At 34.9% G+C, this 20,061-nt stretch overlaps 1 protein-coding gene across 3 annotated transcripts in view; it reads left to right on the plus strand.

Annotated features, from left to right (window-relative positions):
* Window positions 1-20,061, plus strand: part of LOC105032798 (transcriptional adapter ADA2) — a 105,682-nt gene that overhangs the window by 56,714 nt on the left and 28,907 nt on the right. The window contains exons 10-15 of one of the 3 annotated variants that reach the window (XM_029261137.2): window positions 4,141-4,363; window positions 5,271-5,481; window positions 6,850-7,182; window positions 7,697-7,858; window positions 12,093-12,259; window positions 13,490-13,763. In XM_029261137.2, the coding sequence (XP_029116970.1) occupies window positions 4,141-4,363; window positions 5,271-5,481; window positions 6,850-7,182; window positions 7,697-7,858; window positions 12,093-12,259; window positions 13,490-13,511 (1,118 nt within the window). In that variant the 3' untranslated portion in view covers window positions 13,512-13,763. Of the gene's footprint in view, window positions 1-4,140; window positions 4,364-5,270; window positions 5,482-6,849; window positions 7,183-7,696; window positions 7,859-12,092; window positions 12,587-13,489; window positions 13,764-20,061 lie in introns of those variants that run through there. The other 2 variants (XM_010907365.4, XM_073247646.1) reach the window with 2 other exon arrangements.

Below are 20,061 nucleotides of genomic sequence, written 5' to 3' on the forward strand. Positions count from 1 at the left end.
CATAGTCATGTTGAGGTAATGCCCAGATTTGGCTATCATATGTCCAACAAAGGCACATATATTTTCATATTTCATCTAAATTGATGATCCCTTCTCCCCTCTAGATCTTCCTCTACAGCCTTTCGATACTAATTAGCAAAATTCAATCACCTAGCCCATCTATACCACTCTAGTTAATCTCAATGGCATGGAGGAGGCTTTAACATGATTACATGGATAAAATTAATGCAAGCAAGAGAGCATAAGGCTAGCGGACTACTAAGGAAAGGATGATACGGAACTGAAATCATGAGGATCCATGTAGGCATCTATCTAGTCCCACATCAGTTATGTGATGGAGGTGAGCTTGGGTACGTATACAGGGCCAAGAAATCCAAATAATACCTTCCAGCTTGTATTTTTATGTCCGGTTTTGCATATTACAAATGACATCAAAGCCAAGTTAGATTCCAAACAATTGTGCAGACTTCTATAATTTTCATGTGAAGCTACTGCACCCAAGCCAATAACTCTTTCTTAATATACATATTTGCCACAAGCAATTAGTGAAACAACATATCCTCTTTAACAAGCCAAAGAAAAAAATTATCATTGTTGTGTTGGCATGGCCATGGGATGACCTTCATCCCTTCAAATGTAGGTAGCAAGAGAAGTCAAGCTGCATGGCATTATGCATTTCTGTACTTTTTTTAAGATGGATATTCATCAACTTAATGCTATAAGGGAGAAACAAAGAGATGAAATGCTCCCAAAGATTGTTAGCAATGGGTATTACAACTCAAACCCTAGGATCTCTTTGTTGTTACTTTTGATAATTATTAGGTTTCTGAGCTTTTATTTCTTGTTGGCTAGGTGAGAATTTGAGTTTTGAGATTTTGCTTACTTTTTCTATTTTTTGTTACTCTTTAGCTTGTCAAGAGGTGTGCGTGCCTCTTCAACATTTTCTATATAATAGGGATTAAGAGCTACAATCAATAGGTGATGTCTGTTAGTTATAGAGGACATTGATTGTCCTACATGAAAAGTAAAATATTTCATAATGCGAGACTAGCAAGAACTAGTTGGTCTCAAAAATGTCTGTAGCTCTTCTTCATGAAAAATTTAATTTCATTACTTTCCTTCCTTGGTTCCAAATCTTACTAAATCCAAACCCATAATTTCTATCATCCAATAGTAATAGGAATAAAAATTAATTGTATGATAGCATTAAAGATTCATTTTTAAACACATATGGTTAATATTTTATTATTTTTAGCAATAGCCACTGTGGAACTGAACCCACCTCCACCTCCATGTCCACCCCTTCCTTGGCAATTCCCTTTCTTTGGGCCGCTCAAGTCTTCTCTTGTTCTTGGTTCACTGAAGCCGTGTTCCTTTTCTTCTTTCGATATGCTTGGCCACCTTACTGAACCCTCCCAATGATTATTGCAGCACTTGGTGCAAGTAATATTGTCTAATTCGACAACCATCAGGATTTCGACATCCCTCCACTTCTTCGGTGAGTTAGCATGAAGCTGGGCAATTTGATGGCCTTGCAGGAGAATGCCATCTCAGATGAAGAGGTGGGAGAAGGGAATGGGGAATAGGGTAAAAAATGTGTGAGATAGTGAAAAGGGAATGGGGAATGGATCCCTTTTTATAGATGCAAGCTAGGGTGTTCTAGCAATAGCTGTGAAGAGAGTGATTGAGTAGGGAGGGGATTTTAATTAATATAAAAACAAAAATTGATAAAAGAGACATGAAAAATGACCTTTAGTAATTATGGGGTCAGCAAAATCTATTTAAATGGTTCCAATTTTCTTAACTCATACTAATCATGATTGATTCATGAATTATATGTATAATCTAATTCTTCTTCTTCTTCTTTTAAATTTAGCCAAATTTTGATTGATTTGAGTGAGTTTCATGACAAATCTTGTTATGGTACTTAAAAACTATTCATTTACTGTCGCAGTCTTTAGAATATTTAAAATTTGTTAAGTGTTCTAAATTATGATTGAAAATTTATCGGTTCTAAGTCAGTCAAGTCAGTCTTAGCAAACAATTTATATGCTCCTACACATTTGTGACATGAAGTGAGTATGTAGTAATAGTAATGTGAAAAGGCCTATCTTCCTTAAACATCTAAAACCCTAAAACATGCAAACATAACTTCAACCACTGCTGGAAGAATCATGTTGTTGGAGGACTGTTTAAGGCTGATTTCGAGAAAGCCTTTGATTAAGAGGAGGGTGGGTTCATCTGCAAGATCCTTGCTCATTGTGGCTTCCCACCAAAGTGGATAAGTCGGGTTTCCCAAACCCTCTCCCCTCCAAAGTTGCCCCTATTCTCAATTCTACACTCAGTAATTGGATTGTTGCAAGGGAATATTCCAAGGAGGCCCTTTGTCACCTTTTTTTCTTTTAATTCTTATAGGCAATGTGATGAACTGGATGCTTAAGATTGCTGCAAGGAACAATCTGATCAGACCACTTGGTTCTTAAGCCTTTCAAGGGGGTCTAATTTTGTCAAATATGCTGATGACATGTTCATTTGCCAGGCCACCTTGCTTTACTTGCTCAATTTAAAGATGCTGCTCTGGTCCTTTGGATTACTCTCGGGCCTTCATATTAATTACAACATTAGTGCAGTGATCTATAAAGACAGGGATTTGACAAAGGAAGTAACTTGCCTATCTTCTGGGGTGCAAATGTGAATCTCTCCATTGAACACTTGGGTCTTCGTTTGAAGGCAAATCTCTTACTCAAGCTAACTCAATTCCTTTGATCAGAAAGGTGGAGTAGAGTCAGTAGGATGGAAATGATTATCTCTATCTATGGAAGGAAGGTTAACCTTGGTTAATTCTGTACTATCAGTCGTCCCTGCTTACTTCCTCTCTGTTTTCACTCTACCTTCACGGGCAAGATTGAAAATTGACCAGATGAGGAAGGCATTTTCTCTGGATGGGTTGTGCCTGTATGAGTACATTTTCAAGTCTTGCAAAGTCATTTATAGGTCAAAAGAAAAAAGGTGGCCTTGATATAATTGATTTGAGCACCTTCAACGTAGCTCTCCTTGCTAAATGGTATCATAGCAGACCTAGTTAGGACTCATGTGGACTAGTTGATAGTGCAGCATGACCATTTTTTTGGGCTGATCATGGGTTGATCATGGTATTTGTGATTGGACTTGACCAGATTTGGACCTTTATCTTGACTAGGATGCCGGGACTTATACATGGGGAAGTATGTGAGGATCTATGTGAGCATGTGTTTAGTCCCATATTGGTTGTAAGCTTGTAACTACTAGTACTTATCAAGGCCAAGGAGCCCAAATAATGCATTCTAGCTAGCCTTTTTGGTTGAGGTCCTTGGTTGTTATGTACATGGCACGTTGGTGCTGGCACAGTCATTAGCCTTATGATTAAAGTTGAGAAGTTCTGGTCGAAGCTAAAAGGTCCTTTTGGGCATCAATGGTAAACCTACATTAAAAAATCGCTGCTTTGTATCAGCAGTGGAAGGGCAATTTACTGGCTGAAGACTATGTGAAGCTAGAGTATGAAATAACCTTCGATTAGATCCAGTTTTAAAATGCCATTGAACAACTTACATAGTAAAGCGATGGCAAATTTATTGATAGTCTGTATTGTAACATTTAGTGTTGGCAGAATATACTGATTGGCATGGAGTTTAGTCTTCCTTTTCATTTTTTTTACCTTAACCCAATCAATAATTGCAGTATTAAAATTTCTTTCATGAAGTTCCATGAGGGCTTTGTATTGGCATCTTTCTATGGGGCTTTTTTTTCTCCTTAATTGAGTTTAGAATTCTATTCTTGCTGTCAATACAAAAACTTTTCTCATTCTGTAGAGGCATGGCCTGTATTAACACATTTCCTGCCTGATTTTAATTATTATTGTAACCTACTTAGTTTATGAAGTTATTATTTGGACTACTTTCTAAGACTCAATTTTTTGGTTTCTTCAGCTTTTTTGCCCCTTTAGAGTTCAAACAGGAGCTTGTTTCCCTCTTGATAAATTCAGTTGTACATTTGTAAATTTTGCGGACAGTGGATTTTTGTTATTTCCCATGTTCAGTCAATATATGACTTGTTGAAGAATGAGGATCTTCCTAATACTTGGTGTAACGATTCTGTTGGCAGGCACTCATGGGGATACAAGTTCTGGCATAAAAAAGACTAAAGATCCAGGAGATAATGGGCTTTCTTTGAGTGAGTTGAATGGCTACAATCCCAAAACACAGGAATTTGATCCTGAATATGATGATGATGCAGAAAAGGCACTGGCTGATATGAAATTCATGCCAAATGACACTGAAATTCATCATGAACTGAAGCTGCGAATGCTACATATTTATTGCTCAAGGTTCTAGTTAGGCTATTATTTCAATCATCATGCATAAAATTTATATCATTTGGCAAGAAAATCTTTATCATCCAGCAACATATGTGTGAGTTTGCGAAGTCAAATTATTCACCAGAACTAAAATGTGTTTTGTATTTCACCATAATGCATGTGAAGTCAGAAATTATACATAAAAAAATGCTTGGAAACTTTAGAATTTCATTTGTTATTTTGTTTTTTCACAGTCAGATGGTGTATCTCTCTTTTGCATGAAATCCTTTTTACTGCTATGCAGAATGTCTTCTTGCACATGACACTACCATCACCATGGATCCTTGAATAATCATATATTGAGGAGACACAGAACTTTCAGCTTTAGAACTAGAAGGTGAAGGCAGTGGTATTGTGCCAATAGTGACTTTTGCTATTTATACAAGATCCATTGGCCTGAGAAACCCCTTCCAAAATAGTCTCTTACGGAAAATTCAATTTATTAGCTAGCTTCAGCTGCGTATTATACATCAATGATATATTCTGTATAATGTTATATTGTCTAAACAACAAATGGAATAAATTTATGTTCTTCGAGTTACAAATATTTGCTAATTTAATATCAGCATATGTTTCTATTGGGGATCATATAATGTTAATCGTGATTGTATGTCATTTCTCACTAACATAGATATTACTAGATTTCTTTTCCACACTTTGTGGAGTTTCAATTCAAAACTAAATGGAGATGCAGAAAAAACCTGCTGCCCCTGATACCTATTGATAGTGTTCCATGTCAATGCAAAATATTCAAGAGACTCGCTTGTCAGGTTACAGCAAAAATATAGTTATGCTACATATTTCATAGTAACACGAGTAAATTTTTGTTTGTTATTATTCTGTTACTAGCATGTTATATTCTTTTCCCTTCTGATAGGCTTGATGAGAGGAAACGGAGAAAGGATTTCATATTGGAAAGAAACTTACTTCATACTATTCCATTGGAGAAGGAACTCTCTGTTGAGGATAGAGAAGTGTATGAGCGGTATAAGGTTTTCATGCGTTATCAGTCTCCAGAAGAACATGATGCCTTAGTCCAGAGTGTCATTGAAGAGCATAAACTTCGAAGAAGAATTCAAGAGCTTCAGGTATGATGTTGACTATGTTATAAAACTCTTCCTATCTGCTTAAAGAACTACTTATATTTTTTCGTTGCTCTTTCCATTCATTTTATACCCAGTATGTATATTGGATTTATGAATTGTAGTGGAAAAGGAATACCTAAATGGCAGTCTTTGGCACAGTAGTAAGGTTGCTTCATTGTGATCTGTTTGTCATGGGTTGAAAGTACATAAACAGCCTCTCCACACATTGGGGTAAGGCTGCATAGATCTGACCCTCCTCAAACCCTGCAGCACTGGGAGCCTCAAGGATGCCCTTTTTAGTGGAAAAGGAATACATAATTTGCAAATTCCTTTTTGCCTGTCTAGTGCTTTAAATTCAGATGTAAAGAGGGTCTGTATTCTAATAAGTTGACTCATGCCTTCTGACTTTTTTTCTAGCGAACCTTTTTACTGCAACATATTCCAGCTACTGAAAATTGAAATATTAGATCAAACTCCATAGAAAGTTCACAATATTTAATTATTGAATTGGCTGATGTTTTCTGAGGTAACACTTGTTTATAACTTTATATTGTATGGGTTGATTGTAGGTGTGTACGTTGGAGGACATGAATGTTTAACTGTTGCTTTGTCTTAGTGATATGCATTTAGTGCACACACTTGTATAATTGCTCAAGTTTCACAGAGTCTAAACAACTGATTGGGCTCAAATTATCAGATCCTTATTGCATGTGGTCTAATTGCCAATGTTTACCATCTTCACTAGATTAAGTTGCCCCAACTTGACTTGTTACTTGATTCATTCTTTGAACCAGCACTAATTTGCTGTATTGCAACTGGCCTCCAAACAACGCCAGATAACCAGAACATAAAGCTTTGTGTTGTCTGGCCTTGATACTTCCTGCAGTTTGTTCATTTTTGGCTTTTGATGAACCAAGTTAAATTTTCACTAGTGTGCATACATATATGTATGTGAGAAAGATGTGAAGCCCCACCAATTTTTCATTTCAAAGAGAAACGGAATGAACGAGCAGTAGAATATGATCATCAATTCATCAAGCAAAACAACTAATTTTAAGATATCAAAGGAGCTTGTCAAACTTAGGATCAGCTGAAGTCCACTGACACCAAAATTTCCTTTCTCTAATGATGTCAACAGGATAGACAACAGCTGTTCCTCAAAAGTCAAAAGAGTTTCTTGCTTTTGGATTTTCATAGCCTCCACTAAATAGTGATATTCAGCATATTTATCGCAATTAGTTGTCAAATCCTTCTTAAAACTCTTGATATGTATGTATGTATGTATGTACGCTTGTATGTATGTATATAGTATGTGAAGTGATCTGAATTTAGATCTCATGTTAAATACTGACCTTTGTATCTAAATTTCAGGAATGCCGTGCTGCAGGATGTCGTACCATGGCAGAAGCAAAAGCATACATTGAGCAGAAGAAGTTAAGAGAATTAGAAGCTAGCATGAATAAAACAAAGTTAGATAGCCAAGTTTCTAGTAGTAGTAAAATACTCAGAGCAAATGAGCTCTCAAACAAAGAAGATGGGTTATCTGATGGAAGCCCACAAAACATCAATGAAGGGAATGGTGGTTCAGGGTTAGAGCTTGATGGGAAGGATCCATCTGCTGTGGCTACGATGCAGGTCACTTCAAAATCATTTGATGTGTGGGATGTCACTGGACTTCCTGGTGCAGACTTGCTAAGTGAAACTGTAAGAAATACCTCATTTTTTCGGTTCTAGATAGCTTTAACTATTTCGGTTTTGAAGTTACTGATGTCAAAAATATTGTTGTGATGGAAATATTTAGTTTCCAAGGCTGATACCGCAGAACTGTGGCCTGTTGCTTGATTTTGCTGTTTTAAGTAAACTATCAGGGTAGTCTCAGATGGAAGATCATCATGACAGCAGATTATTATTTTTACCGAGAATTTAGATTGTAAACTTGCTACTTCAGAAATCTAAGCATGATGAGTTCTGATTTTAAACAGAACTGTTAGCTCACAGTTAATTCTGAAATTCAGTTTCCAATCAAACCTGTCTTTATATGTGTGGTCAATCAATTTGAGCAGATTGTCAGACATGGAGTTGCAATTATGAATTTACTGGTTATTCAAAAATCTATGAACTACTCATATCAGTCTCTCTATTTCATTGATGTTTAGTGGGCATGCTTTTAGATTAACTTGAAATATATGATTGACTTGCTTATTTGCCTGTTTCTCAGGAGCGAAGGTTATGCTGTGAGTGCAAATTACTGCCCTGTCACTATCTTAAAATTCAGGAGGTGCTGATGACTGAAATATACAAGGGTACCATTGTCAAGAAATCTGATGCTTATAGCTTCTTCAAGGTTGATCCAAGCAAAATAAATAAGATTTATGATGTGGTAATGAAAAAAATAGGCCCAGCATGAGTCACTTTCATTTGATTTACTCTTTAGTTGAGCCTTGCTTTGTTTTTTTAACCTTCTTGAACATATCGTAGTCTCTTATTGGCTTGTCATCACCAGTGTTGGATCTAGTAGTCATTTGTAAAAATTCTTCCTTTCTGAAGATTTATAAAGTTAGTATGGAGTCAGATGGTAGAAATGAATTTATTTATATTAGATGAAAGTGAATATTGACTTATGTAGCATAAATCCTATCTTCATTATAATAATTGGTGGACAATCATCAGACAGTTCAGACCAGTGTCAATCTTTGTGGGAAAAGCTTAACCATTGTTTGGGCATGAATATAAATACAAGCAATTGCCTTAATTATTTATACTGCCAGTAGCTCACAGTTAATTGATGACACCTGGCAAACCTGAAAAAGTACTTGGATCTCATTTCATGGTTGGCTAGAGAATACTGTGGTACAGAAGTAAGTGCAGTTTCTTCATAGCAATGTTTCGTATATAGATGGTTCGGTACATGGTATTCCGTACTGGTCCGAACCAGCTGATACACCCCTACCGTACCATACCGGCGGAGAATCGATTCGGTTCAGGCTGGATATTTGAACAATGGCCTGAACCAGACCGAACCGGTCGGTTCGGTATGATATCGGCACCAACCACCCGATACCGGGTGGTTTGGTCTGGTTCGGGGCCGGTTCGATCCAGTTTTCTCTTTTTTTTTGTGCTGTTAGGTGAGATTTTTTTTTTTGATTTTTTTATGTCCAGTATGGTACGGTCCGATATTCTACCGTATTGTACCGTCCCAACTGGCAATCGACATGGATTCCGGTGTCGAGTCTGCGAACTTTGGTTATGTACGTGATAGATGAATTTAATAGCTAGAAGGGACTGATTGAAGTTACAAACTAATTAGACATCATAATGAACATTAGCCCATCCCTTTTGAGAATATTTATGGACTTTGAGACTACATGGAGAAGAACATTCCCATACTCTTAGCTTTCCCTAGTAGAGTGATGTTCTTGTAATTCTATAATTCACATATATCACATGTAGCATGCAACAATTGTAGAATGTATGATAGATTTGTAGAGACCCGAGACAGTGTAAGGATTTCAGAGCCAACTTGTGCATGAGAGCAAGCGTGCATGCGCAGAGAGAAGGGGGTTGGGGATGGGGCAATGGGCAAGCTAGAAACCAGCTAGAACTTGAGCTTGAGCTCAGATCTTTTGTGAGAGTGATACACACATACATATACACATATATGTACATGTTCACATACATATGCTTATACATAATGTATGCATTCGCACATGCATAGTCTAAAATTAAGACCATTAATATCATATAGCCAAAAGTTGAATGTTTTAAAGGTTTTTATATATGATCAATTGAAGCCAAAATGGATGACATTGGTAGGCATAGGGTGTCAAAATGCATGGTTGTCCAATATAAGTTATGAATCTACAAGATAACTTTTGACCATACGTCTTAAACGGACACATGGACTAAAATTTAGCAATTTTGACATATAAATTAAGTAAAACCATCAAAACTGTTGTTAAAATTTGTTCATCCTTATGATAATAATTAAGTTCAATGAAGCATCATATCATTCACAAAGATATGCCTACTTACATCACAATATTGTTGAAGACATATTTCTCCTTTTCTCTTGACCAAACTAGACTTGATTTTTTTATTAAATTTCACTATGAAAGAATGTGCATGTGCAATACATGCTTACAAGAACAGATGTTAGGGATGCACTTAATGGTCGTGAACTCACGATGCTATGTAGGAATTCCTCCTATACAAAGATAGAATATTGACCACATACACTTGTATCCTTAAGGTCGACAACAAATAGAATGTGCTTGTTTGGTAATATAATCTAACATTGCATAATTGACAATGATGATTGAACATCAAGAACTTGCATCAACCACCATTTAGCATTTTCTTTCCTAGTGTGTGCGTGCATGTTTCTCTTCCAATATATACCAAAACTTTAGTGTCAATAAAGGTTAAAAAGTATGTATTGAGAGGAACAAAAAAATCAAAACAAAAATCATGACATTTTCTTGTGCAGTATCAAATAGCATGGGATGTGCTTCCTAATCTTATTGGAAAGTTACTCTCGATCCCCCTTCTTTTTACATCCAAAAGGTCTTCATTGTGAATTTTCTACTTAAATATCCATTTATGGTATATTGACTCTATCATACAAGAAAATTATTTGCAACCGACCAGCTTCCAAGGGGAAGGAAAAAAGAAGTATAATTGAGGGAAGTAAAAGGAGTTAGTTTAATCAAATGAGATAAACCAATTGCATCATTTGATAGGCATATGGCATGATGTAAATATTTGTGAGTTTTTAGTAGACCTCAAACCCAAAAATATCAATTCCTAAAGTAAAGTTTTCACAAAACCTATTTATCACGAGAAAAAGGAGAAAAGCTTCAAATATCCTTATAAACATGCTTTTACGGAATGCTTCTATTTTAGAATCTCATGATAAAAATTATTGAGGGCATTGATATATTGTTACCTTATAATGAGTGTGGGTTGTCTTCCTTTACTTACAAAAATTATATGTTTCATGCCATGGCCATTAAACTCTCTGAGGTTTGACTACCCAAAAAAAAGACTATAAGGTTTCTAGATACCATTAATCAGTGCTTCAGTCGTGTCAAAAACCATGCTTCCTAAGCTTTGGGCACTTCAAATTTTTTAAAGCATCTTACAAACTTTTTGATGTCAACATTAGATATTATGAGGGTTATAGCCAGCGACGTAAAAATCACTGATGCTGATTCCAAGCATGGATGAAAGAGGTGGAAGGTTGATATTAGGTTGGCAATCGGTTCCAAAGAAGCATGTTGGACAAAAAAAAAATCCAAATTTGATATTCATGAATGCTAGGACAGCATCAAATGCTTGGTGAATTAGGATTTGTAAAGCCAATCCAAATAGTTTGGAACAAGGTTTAATGGTTGTGTAAAGGTTTCGTACATAAGGAATGTTAGATGCATGGTTCTCCGTACCACCTATATCGGACGGTATGGGGTGTACCACATATTGACACTGTAGTGGGATTTCATTGTAACGGGTCCGGTACGGAGATGGCGAACCTTGGTTAGATATACGTGCTTCTATAGGTGATAAGAAGTTATGTGAGTATGTGAAACATCGTTCTCCATGCCCTTATCTAATTTTTAGTGGAGAACCCATGTGGATATGTGTGATGATGATGCACGACCTTTTCATATGTTTCTCATCTACTGATATCAACTTGTGTTGGCAGGCTCATATCAAGCTGTTCTAGTTTAGCACAGGTACAAGCAAGTATTGAGACCTTTTCTTTTATTTGGTTTCTTTGCTTTCTTGTATTTTGGCATTGCACAGAATATGTCAGTATGCCAACACATGGCTAGCACATACTGTGCCAGCAATTAGCTGAGACTTACCGAAACTTGCTCAATCCTTGACGTGACAGTTGGTTTTCATGTGTACTATATAATTTTACCTAGTCTTTGCACCAAGATTTTAATATATCTGTCATAGCTTTAATGATACGTGAGCTTGAAATCATCTTCAAATGTTTAATGGAATGTTATTCAGGTAGAAAATTCAGACAGCTATATATGATTACTATGTCGTAATGGCATTTTTGTTAGAAGTTATAATAGAAAGGGATAAAAACAGACAGGTATGGAAAAGTAATAATGAGATTGAACAAACTTACTATTCCCAATTTTTTTATTATTATTAATGTCTCTTCATATTTATGAAGATGTTAGTATAAAAGCATTTCTGTTCCATTTTGTAAACACTTACAAGGCCAAGAAACGGCCATTATGGTGCAATATATTGTCACTAGAATAGGCATTATGTGTGTTATTCATTTCTAATATTATTGTGTAAGGCATTTCTATTTATGAACAGCAGGATAGCAGGTGTCCTTAAGTGAGTGTACTTCTCATTTTCTGAAATCTTCTTGAATTTCATGTAAACATTTTAAATCGTGAAAGTTGCTGTTTTTTTGCTCAAATTATGTATAGGTAGTCAACTCCTTGAAGGTAAACTGTATTTGAACATAAAAATTACCAATTATGTTCATCACTAAAGTTTACTTACTAATGGTGAAAACTGTTTGGTGAATTTTATGCTTTAACTTCTAATACGGGTTTTTTTGTGTCTAATTCTGATAAACCCAGCTTTCCAAATGGTCCAAAAGATTCCTGTACTATCTATCTTATTTGATGGAGCCTCCAATGGGAAATCTCTTGCCATGGAATCTCCGGAAAGCACACTCAAGTGAAGTCTCAGGTGGCATTCAATCAATTTCTCTGAGGCATGCAAACTTTTCTGCATTCCTTATCAGGTTCTTATCCATTCTCCACTTTGTGAAGGCCACAACATTGGTGAAGTTTTATTTCTGTAATATCATGGCAACTCTATTACTTCTATTGATTTAAGCTGCATGCATAAAAATAGAACCAAGGGGGTACTTGGTTTCTTTTGAACATGAGGTTAGATTGGATGAAGATCAGATCTACAAACTCTGAATATTACTGTTACTTGAATCTCTGTAGTATCTTATTACAGATAATGATGAGTGATGTGTTCTTCTTCAACAATCATATCATACTGTTATTTCTTATTTTCGTATAAGTAGCTTATCATGATAATAAAGAACCTAGGTCCTTGGTACCAACTCCCAAGGACTCTATCAACTACACTAGTTGGCGTGGACAGACTCTTGCTTTCAAGAAGTCTGGGAGGTTATTGGTGATGATTTTTAATATACTATTGTATACATGACATTGTAACAAAGTCAGCAACATTCCCATTATCATATAAATTGTCCAAGAAATTGCTTGATTTAAATTGAAAGTGGGTGTTTATATATATATATATATATATATATCGCTATATTCTCAAACAATTTTAAGATGGGAAATTAAAGTCTTTTTTTTTTTTTTTTTTTTGTGAAATCACTTAGCTGAATAGCATTTAGTGTAGAGAACAAATATTACATAAATGTACTAATTATAAGCTATGGATGGTGGTAGTGCATGGCTGTGAAATTTGAAGTGTCCACAACAGCTTGCTAATATGCCTTGGAATGAACTAACTATAGATATATTCCCTTTTTAATTAACTTTAGAAGGTAATCATATATTCCTCTTGAATAATTTATAGCATTCCATTAAGAAACATCACACTGGTTATCGTAATTTTCATCATACTTAGGTCAGGTCAGGCTATTATATTGCTCATTCAGATAGGATTTGGATCAATAAACATCAACCAAATTGTATCTAGATTAAGTTAGGTTCAAGGTTTTAAATCCCATGGGATGGAGGTATCTCGATTTTTGTCCAGAATGGGATGCCCTACGTCCTGCCCCATCCTGATGGCCGTCCTGATTAGACGTCTCGGTATGTGCTTGGGACACTCTATTATATAAAAAATAATATTTTTTTAATTTATCTTAAAATTTTACTGTTCTATTTATTGTTTAAATATGTTTGAACTTTTTAAAAGTGATATATTTATAATATATCGATTTTATTTAATACTAACACTCTGATGCATTATGATCTTCCAGGTTATTGAAGATCGTTTGTTGATTACAAAGCAAAGACTTCTCATAATTGATGCATCTACGAGTATTTGATAAAGTAAAAATATCGAAGTTTGATGAAAAAGCTGCAATTCATATAACTGGAGCTTAGTCACTTATGTATGAAAATATAGATATGCTAATAATTTCAATGTTACACAAAATAGATTCATCAGTTTAAGATAAACATATCAAATTTATTACTAATTGTAGATGGAATGCCTATAAAGCTCATAAACTTCTGGATCCTGCTCATAATCAGGGCTTTGAATATGATGCCAATTTTGATACTGAGTCTATCCTTGTTGTTCATCTTATATATGATGTTGTCCAGGATAATCCTCTTGATAGTATATTAGGTAAGAGATTGCCCATCTTTAGTTAGGATAATGAGAAGTAATACCATAATGTGGCCCAAAAAGGTATCCATATAAAGGTGGGTGCTGCATCTTAGAATACTTTTTAGGATATGACCACTAGGAGGATACATCTGAATCATTCGTAGAAAAAGAAAGGTCATGATATATGCTTCGGCTATTTGATGCTCTGATAGATCCTATTTTGGTTGATGATGATGATGATGATCTAGCTTGCTTAAACTTTAACTTATTTCTCAAAGCATCTTGCTCCATTTGCGCCATAAACTCCAGATATGTCTGACATTGACGTTTCTCATTTATTCTCAACTCTTTGTAAAAATGATTCAAAATATTTGTACCACGTGTGTCACATCCTGCAATAATTCATCTCCTCATTCTATAGGCTAGCAACTCCTTATCCTGATATCTAGATCTGGGTTTGGCTTTATAGTCCTGGTCCTATGTGGTATGGGTAAAATATGATTCTTTAGTAAAAAAGGCTAATTCCATATGCTTCACCACCTCCTCCACCCTGATCATTATGATCATTAGATCCATCATCACTCTTGCTATCATTATCATCATCGCTATTATCACGAGATGATCTAGACAATCCGAAATCTGAGGACTCAGGTGTTTCAATATGATTATCTCGAACCTGCACATCATTAATTGCCTCTAGTACATTAATTGTTGCATTTCTTTTTGATTTAAACTTTGCATATCTCTCCTCAATTGCAACTCTTTAGCTTCCTCTCAAGCTTTGACTGGTCTTTGCTTGTTGAGTTATTCTACTTCTACTACTAGTCTCGATGCCTTGACTATGTTTGGAGATCATTGTTTGATGTCTTGAACTAAATATTTCACGATCAGATTGTTGATTAGAATCTTTGGATTGTCTGGTATCTGATCTACCATCATCTCTATCAATATCTCGCATTCCACTCTGAACGGGGGATAAATGAGAGATCGCCCATCAGTCTATATCTTGTACCCTTGCTTCATGTGCTATTATTTTACATGGTCGGGGGGATCTCCTGGCTCATCCAACATTAGTGGATCCCATGCTTCCTGATTTGCAATCTAACTCAGCATAGGATCCTCATCATGGACAAAGTTCTCTTTAAATGGGTCATCTTGTCTGGGCTCTATCCCCTCATTGATATACTTGAGCTTTAACCTCATGTTATAGTGGATAAAAATCAGATCTCTTAATCTTCGTGAGGTTAGAAGATTTTTTATTTTTATATGGATCAAGACAAATGTACTTTAATTGTGCTTGCATCCACTTGATGAGACAGACTATGATAGAATTCGAATGGCAATCTTTTTTAGATTTAGTGCAGATGTGCCCCACTCGACTCATCACTCTTCTGAATTCAAATAATACATTTGTATATAAATGTTTAAGTCCTCAAATATACATAGATGTAAAGATAATAAAAAATAGTCTTATATTAATATCTGGTAATATTTTAGATATGGATTGATATGCTCCTTATTCTCCAAAGCTCTCTTTTCTCTCTCAAAAAAATTTTTCCTACCCAATCAATATAGACTTCTCATTGAAGGTCATTTAATTTCAACAAATTAGTATAATCTAAAAATATACCAATAATTCTATTATGATAGGCATCTACTCATTTATTACCTCATTTATAGCTTTTGCAGCCAAGTCCAAATCGCTTTCTAGCCTATACACAATATTCCTTAAGACCATCAGAAGCTCCTCATCCAAGGTAATATTATAATCATATTGATATTTAGAATTTAAATAGTAGGTTGTATGAAAAATAAGAACAATATTGATTAAAAATAAAAATATTCACAATTTATTCGATAAAGGATAAGTGAGAGTTGAGATTCAAACAAATTTTACCTGTCAAGTACAATTCCTTCCCCATTTGAGTCTTCCATCTATCCTCAATGATATGCAGATATATTACAGCTATATCTCTTCTTTGCAGATAGACATCTTAAAATATGTATAGCCTATTTGAGAAAAATTTTTAGTATTTACTTTTCATAGCACTACATATAAGGGCTCTACTACCTTAACCACATCAGAGCGCCTATCCTAAAAATCATTACTTAATATAATACCCTTGACAAGTTGTCTATCCTTGGTCCTTGCATATTTGGAAGCTCTCCATTCATCAAAAATCATCATAGCTCTCAAACACGATTTATTATCAAGAAGACTCTTTAATGCTATATAACTAGTGGCAAATCTTGTCAACCCCGGCCTAAGCAGCTCCCCTTGTATATGTTTTTTTATAAGAGCAAGTATCCAGGTATGATTGTAGATATATTTTGATACTGTTTGTCCACTATCTACTGCGGATTTTACCTTAGGTAGATGTCCCATATCCTTCATCATCAGCTCTATACAATGTGCTGTACAAGGAGTCCAATACGGATATTGCTTTTCTAGCATCAGATCCTTTTTTGCTTTCATATAGTTTGCTCCATTAGCTGTGACTACTTGGAATATATACTTTTCACCAATCTCATCAGCTACGTCCCTCATCAAGCTCAAAATATAATTAAAATTATATATTTTATCTGAAGCATCAATTGAATTATGAAAGATAGTCACTCTATCACAATAGACTAGGAAGTTGATAATACTCTTAGTATGCCCAAACTAACCATTAAACATCAAAGTCACTCCATAAGTGTTCCACTTTCTTTTATAACTTTCAATCTAAGATTTGATATCTGTGACTTGCTGTTGCAAATATGGTCTATGTATCTCATAGGGTGTAAGAGGATTAATATCTGGATCGGCTTTCTATACCATACTAATCATCGATCAAAAATATATATTTGCTGTCCATTCTGAAATATGATTAAAGTGAAACTAGTTAGCAATTGCCCTTCTTATTTATTTTTTTTATCCTTATTTATATGGTTATCAATTTATGATAGCTTTGACTCTAGATCTGGATATGCCGTAGGATCTATATTATGGATATTGGGATCTCTTGAGTTCTTCTTCGACTTCTTCTCAAATGCACCAAATAATGATTTGATTGAAGATGATTCTATCCTCATGGACTGACTCCTCTCTAATCAAGCAAACTGTAAATATTAACGTGATCTTTCTCCTGCATCAAACCATCATATTTTCAAATTGAGAACGTCCAAACTATGCTCTATGTCTCAATACCTCCTCATATTGCCATTGGTCTTGTTGGGAGATCTGAGTAGCCTCCTATAGATGAGCTGTCTCTAAATCGTCTGGATCAAAATAATTGTCATTATTATCTAAGTCTACATGAATATATGATTGAGATGTTCAATAATCAAATGCTTTTCTTCGAGCTTTGGATGCTATTTTTGCTTCTTTTTCTTTCTGTAGATGATCCTCCATCATTATTCGAACATCTGTAGGCACCTTTGGACACTTCTTGATATCACTGAAGCCACCTACCAAGTGTTGCTTCAATCGGATGACTCCATTTCTTCTATTTTCTAGTCCACAGTAATTATATTTTTATTAATGCTGATCTTTTCTTATTTTTTTTAAATGCCACCCAATATCTGGATCTTTCTGTTGCTTGCTATCAGGATCCATCTAGTTTAAAAAAGTTTATAAAATTAATAATTATAAATATTTAGAAATTGAATTTAAGTTGTGTATGCTATATCTATACTTTTCCAAAGTTATTATAATTTTTTAATTTTTTTATTATTTTAATTATTTATTATATTCAGTTACCTACCCATTTCTATATTTAATTTTTTTTTGTAATTTCTAAATTATATTTTTATAATCAATAATATTTATTTTAATTATTTATTATATTTATTATATTCAATTACCTATCCATCTCTATGTTTAGGATTTTTTATAATTTTTAAAATATATTTTTATAATTTTTAAATATTTTATAATTAATAATTTTTTAATTATTTATTATATTTATTACATTCACTATGTACCCTTTTCTAGGTTTAGGATATAGTTTTATGATTTCTAAATATTTTTATAATTACTAAAATTTGTCTTAGTTATTTATTATATTTATTATATCCAGTTATCTATCCATTTCTATTTTTAAGATTTTTTATAAGTTTCAAAATATATTTTAATAATTTATAATTATTTTATAATTCATAAAAATTAGATTAATTATTTATTATATTTATTACAAGTAGTCAAGGAATTTTTAAAGAAATTATATCATTTGGTGCCCATCAGACAAAACATTTGACTTTTGTATTCAAACACCAGGTATCGCAAAATTATAAATCTATACTTATGGGTCTACAAAATGTACCACTTTAGATTAATCAATAATGGCTAGATGTCTAGACCAGCAGCTAGTTTGTAGCTCACTCTCAGGCCTTAGGTCTATACTCAATATTAGTAATTAAATTAACCATAGGGCTGTTAAATTTATTAGCTAATATTTATAAATCAATATAGAATAGTTCTTTTATTTACCAAAAAAGAAGTAAGTTTATTTAGAAGAAAAAAAGAAAAGAAGAAATTGATGTAGAAGAACCATCATTTATGATATTTAATATTTTTTGATATCAAAAAATTGTCATCTCAAGTTAATAGAGATACTAAAACATATCTACATCACATTTGTCATATATCCATACATGAAACAAAGTTGAAGATGAGCAAAATACCCCAGTACATCAGAGGGGATCAAAAAGTTTCAGCAAATGTCCTCAAATTACTAAAAGAACATAAAAAGACAACAATGGATAGAAAATTATATTCTTTTTATGGGGATATTAATAAGACCATTGCTTATGTACATGAGATATAGTCTTTGATGAATGCAGCAAAGTCTGTGTAGGAGGTTGGTTCAGAATAAAATGATTAAGATTAAATAATCAACTACTTCATTGTCAAACCCTCACATCTAGTAGAAATATACAAATAAATGGTGGGAGTAGAAATACCACTGGCATCCTTTCTCTCCTTTCTTAGGTAAGGCTCCAAGATGCTCAAAAATAATAGTGCCATGAGAATTTGCACTCTAAACTCTTGGTGAATGTTGTGGCCATGGGAGACTAAGACTTGGATGTAAAAATTTATAGGAATTAAATGCACATTGGATGTTGTGAAGATCATTGGATGCTATGGTGATCAAGCCACACTTACAATCAAATCATGCTGTGAAAACCAATCATCCTATTGCGCTTTGCAAGTCATAGGTGAAGGCTGTGCATAGTCAAATCACGTGTGAAGGCCAAGTCATGTGCGCATAGGCAAATGTCCGAGTGCTTTGAGGGTCATATGGGTGCGTAGAGCTGAGTCACATATCATTCACAGACCAAATCACATGCACACATGCACATAGAATCATGCGCACATGTGAAGACCGAAGTCACTAAACCATGAATCACGTAGTACCAAGACGCACACACGCACAGCGAAAACAGAGGTTCCGATGCTTTGAGATTCATGTGGGTGCGATCAGTTGGCATTAGGTTGAAAGAGGCAAAAACCATCTTAAGGTTTTCAGTAGAGCGACCATTCTTTCCCTCTGCTCCTCTCTTCTCGCTCCTCCCTCCCTTATTTCCTTATCGGAGATCCGAACGCCTCCTTCTTCCATCCTCCTCTCTCTCCTCCCTTCTCCTCCCCGAGTAGCTCCTCCCTCTTGGTCGTGCTCCTCCCTCTTAGTGATGATGACAATGGCAACAAAAAAAAACGTAAGTATGGCTCCTTCCCTCCCATGCTCCTCCCTCTTGGTGATGAATCGAAAGAGGAAAACAATGCAAGTCCAAACCAGAATGACTGTACTGATGCATGATCTAGCCGAAAAGAAGACGAGATGGTTGGGACAGAGGCTAGATGTTCATTTCGGGGTTTCACACTCATCTCAGGTATTGGAATCTCAAAAGAACGAGATGGGATGGCTGGGATGGTCCCCATCCCATCGAAACTTAAATCCTTGGTTAGGTTAAAGACTCGAGCAACTTGACCCTTCTCTAACTCAATGTTGCCCTGGTTTCTTTCTCAAAACAAGCTGATATAACCAACTTAGCTCAACCTCATCTAGTCGAGGCAAATAGATCCAAGTGACATTCAATCTGGAACTTGCTAATTTGTTGGGTTGTGTCCAAGGTTTTGAAAGTCAGATCGAACTGCCCAATTCGAGGTGTACCGAACTGGATTGACGCTGAATCGGGTTGGTTCAGTCCTAATTTTCAGCACTCGACCCAAAAAAA

Source organism: Elaeis guineensis, chromosome 13, assembly GCF_000442705.2.
Source record: "Elaeis guineensis isolate ETL-2024a chromosome 13, EG11, whole genome shotgun sequence".
Classification (NCBI taxonomy): Eukaryota; Viridiplantae; Streptophyta; class Magnoliopsida; order Arecales; family Arecaceae; genus Elaeis; species Elaeis guineensis.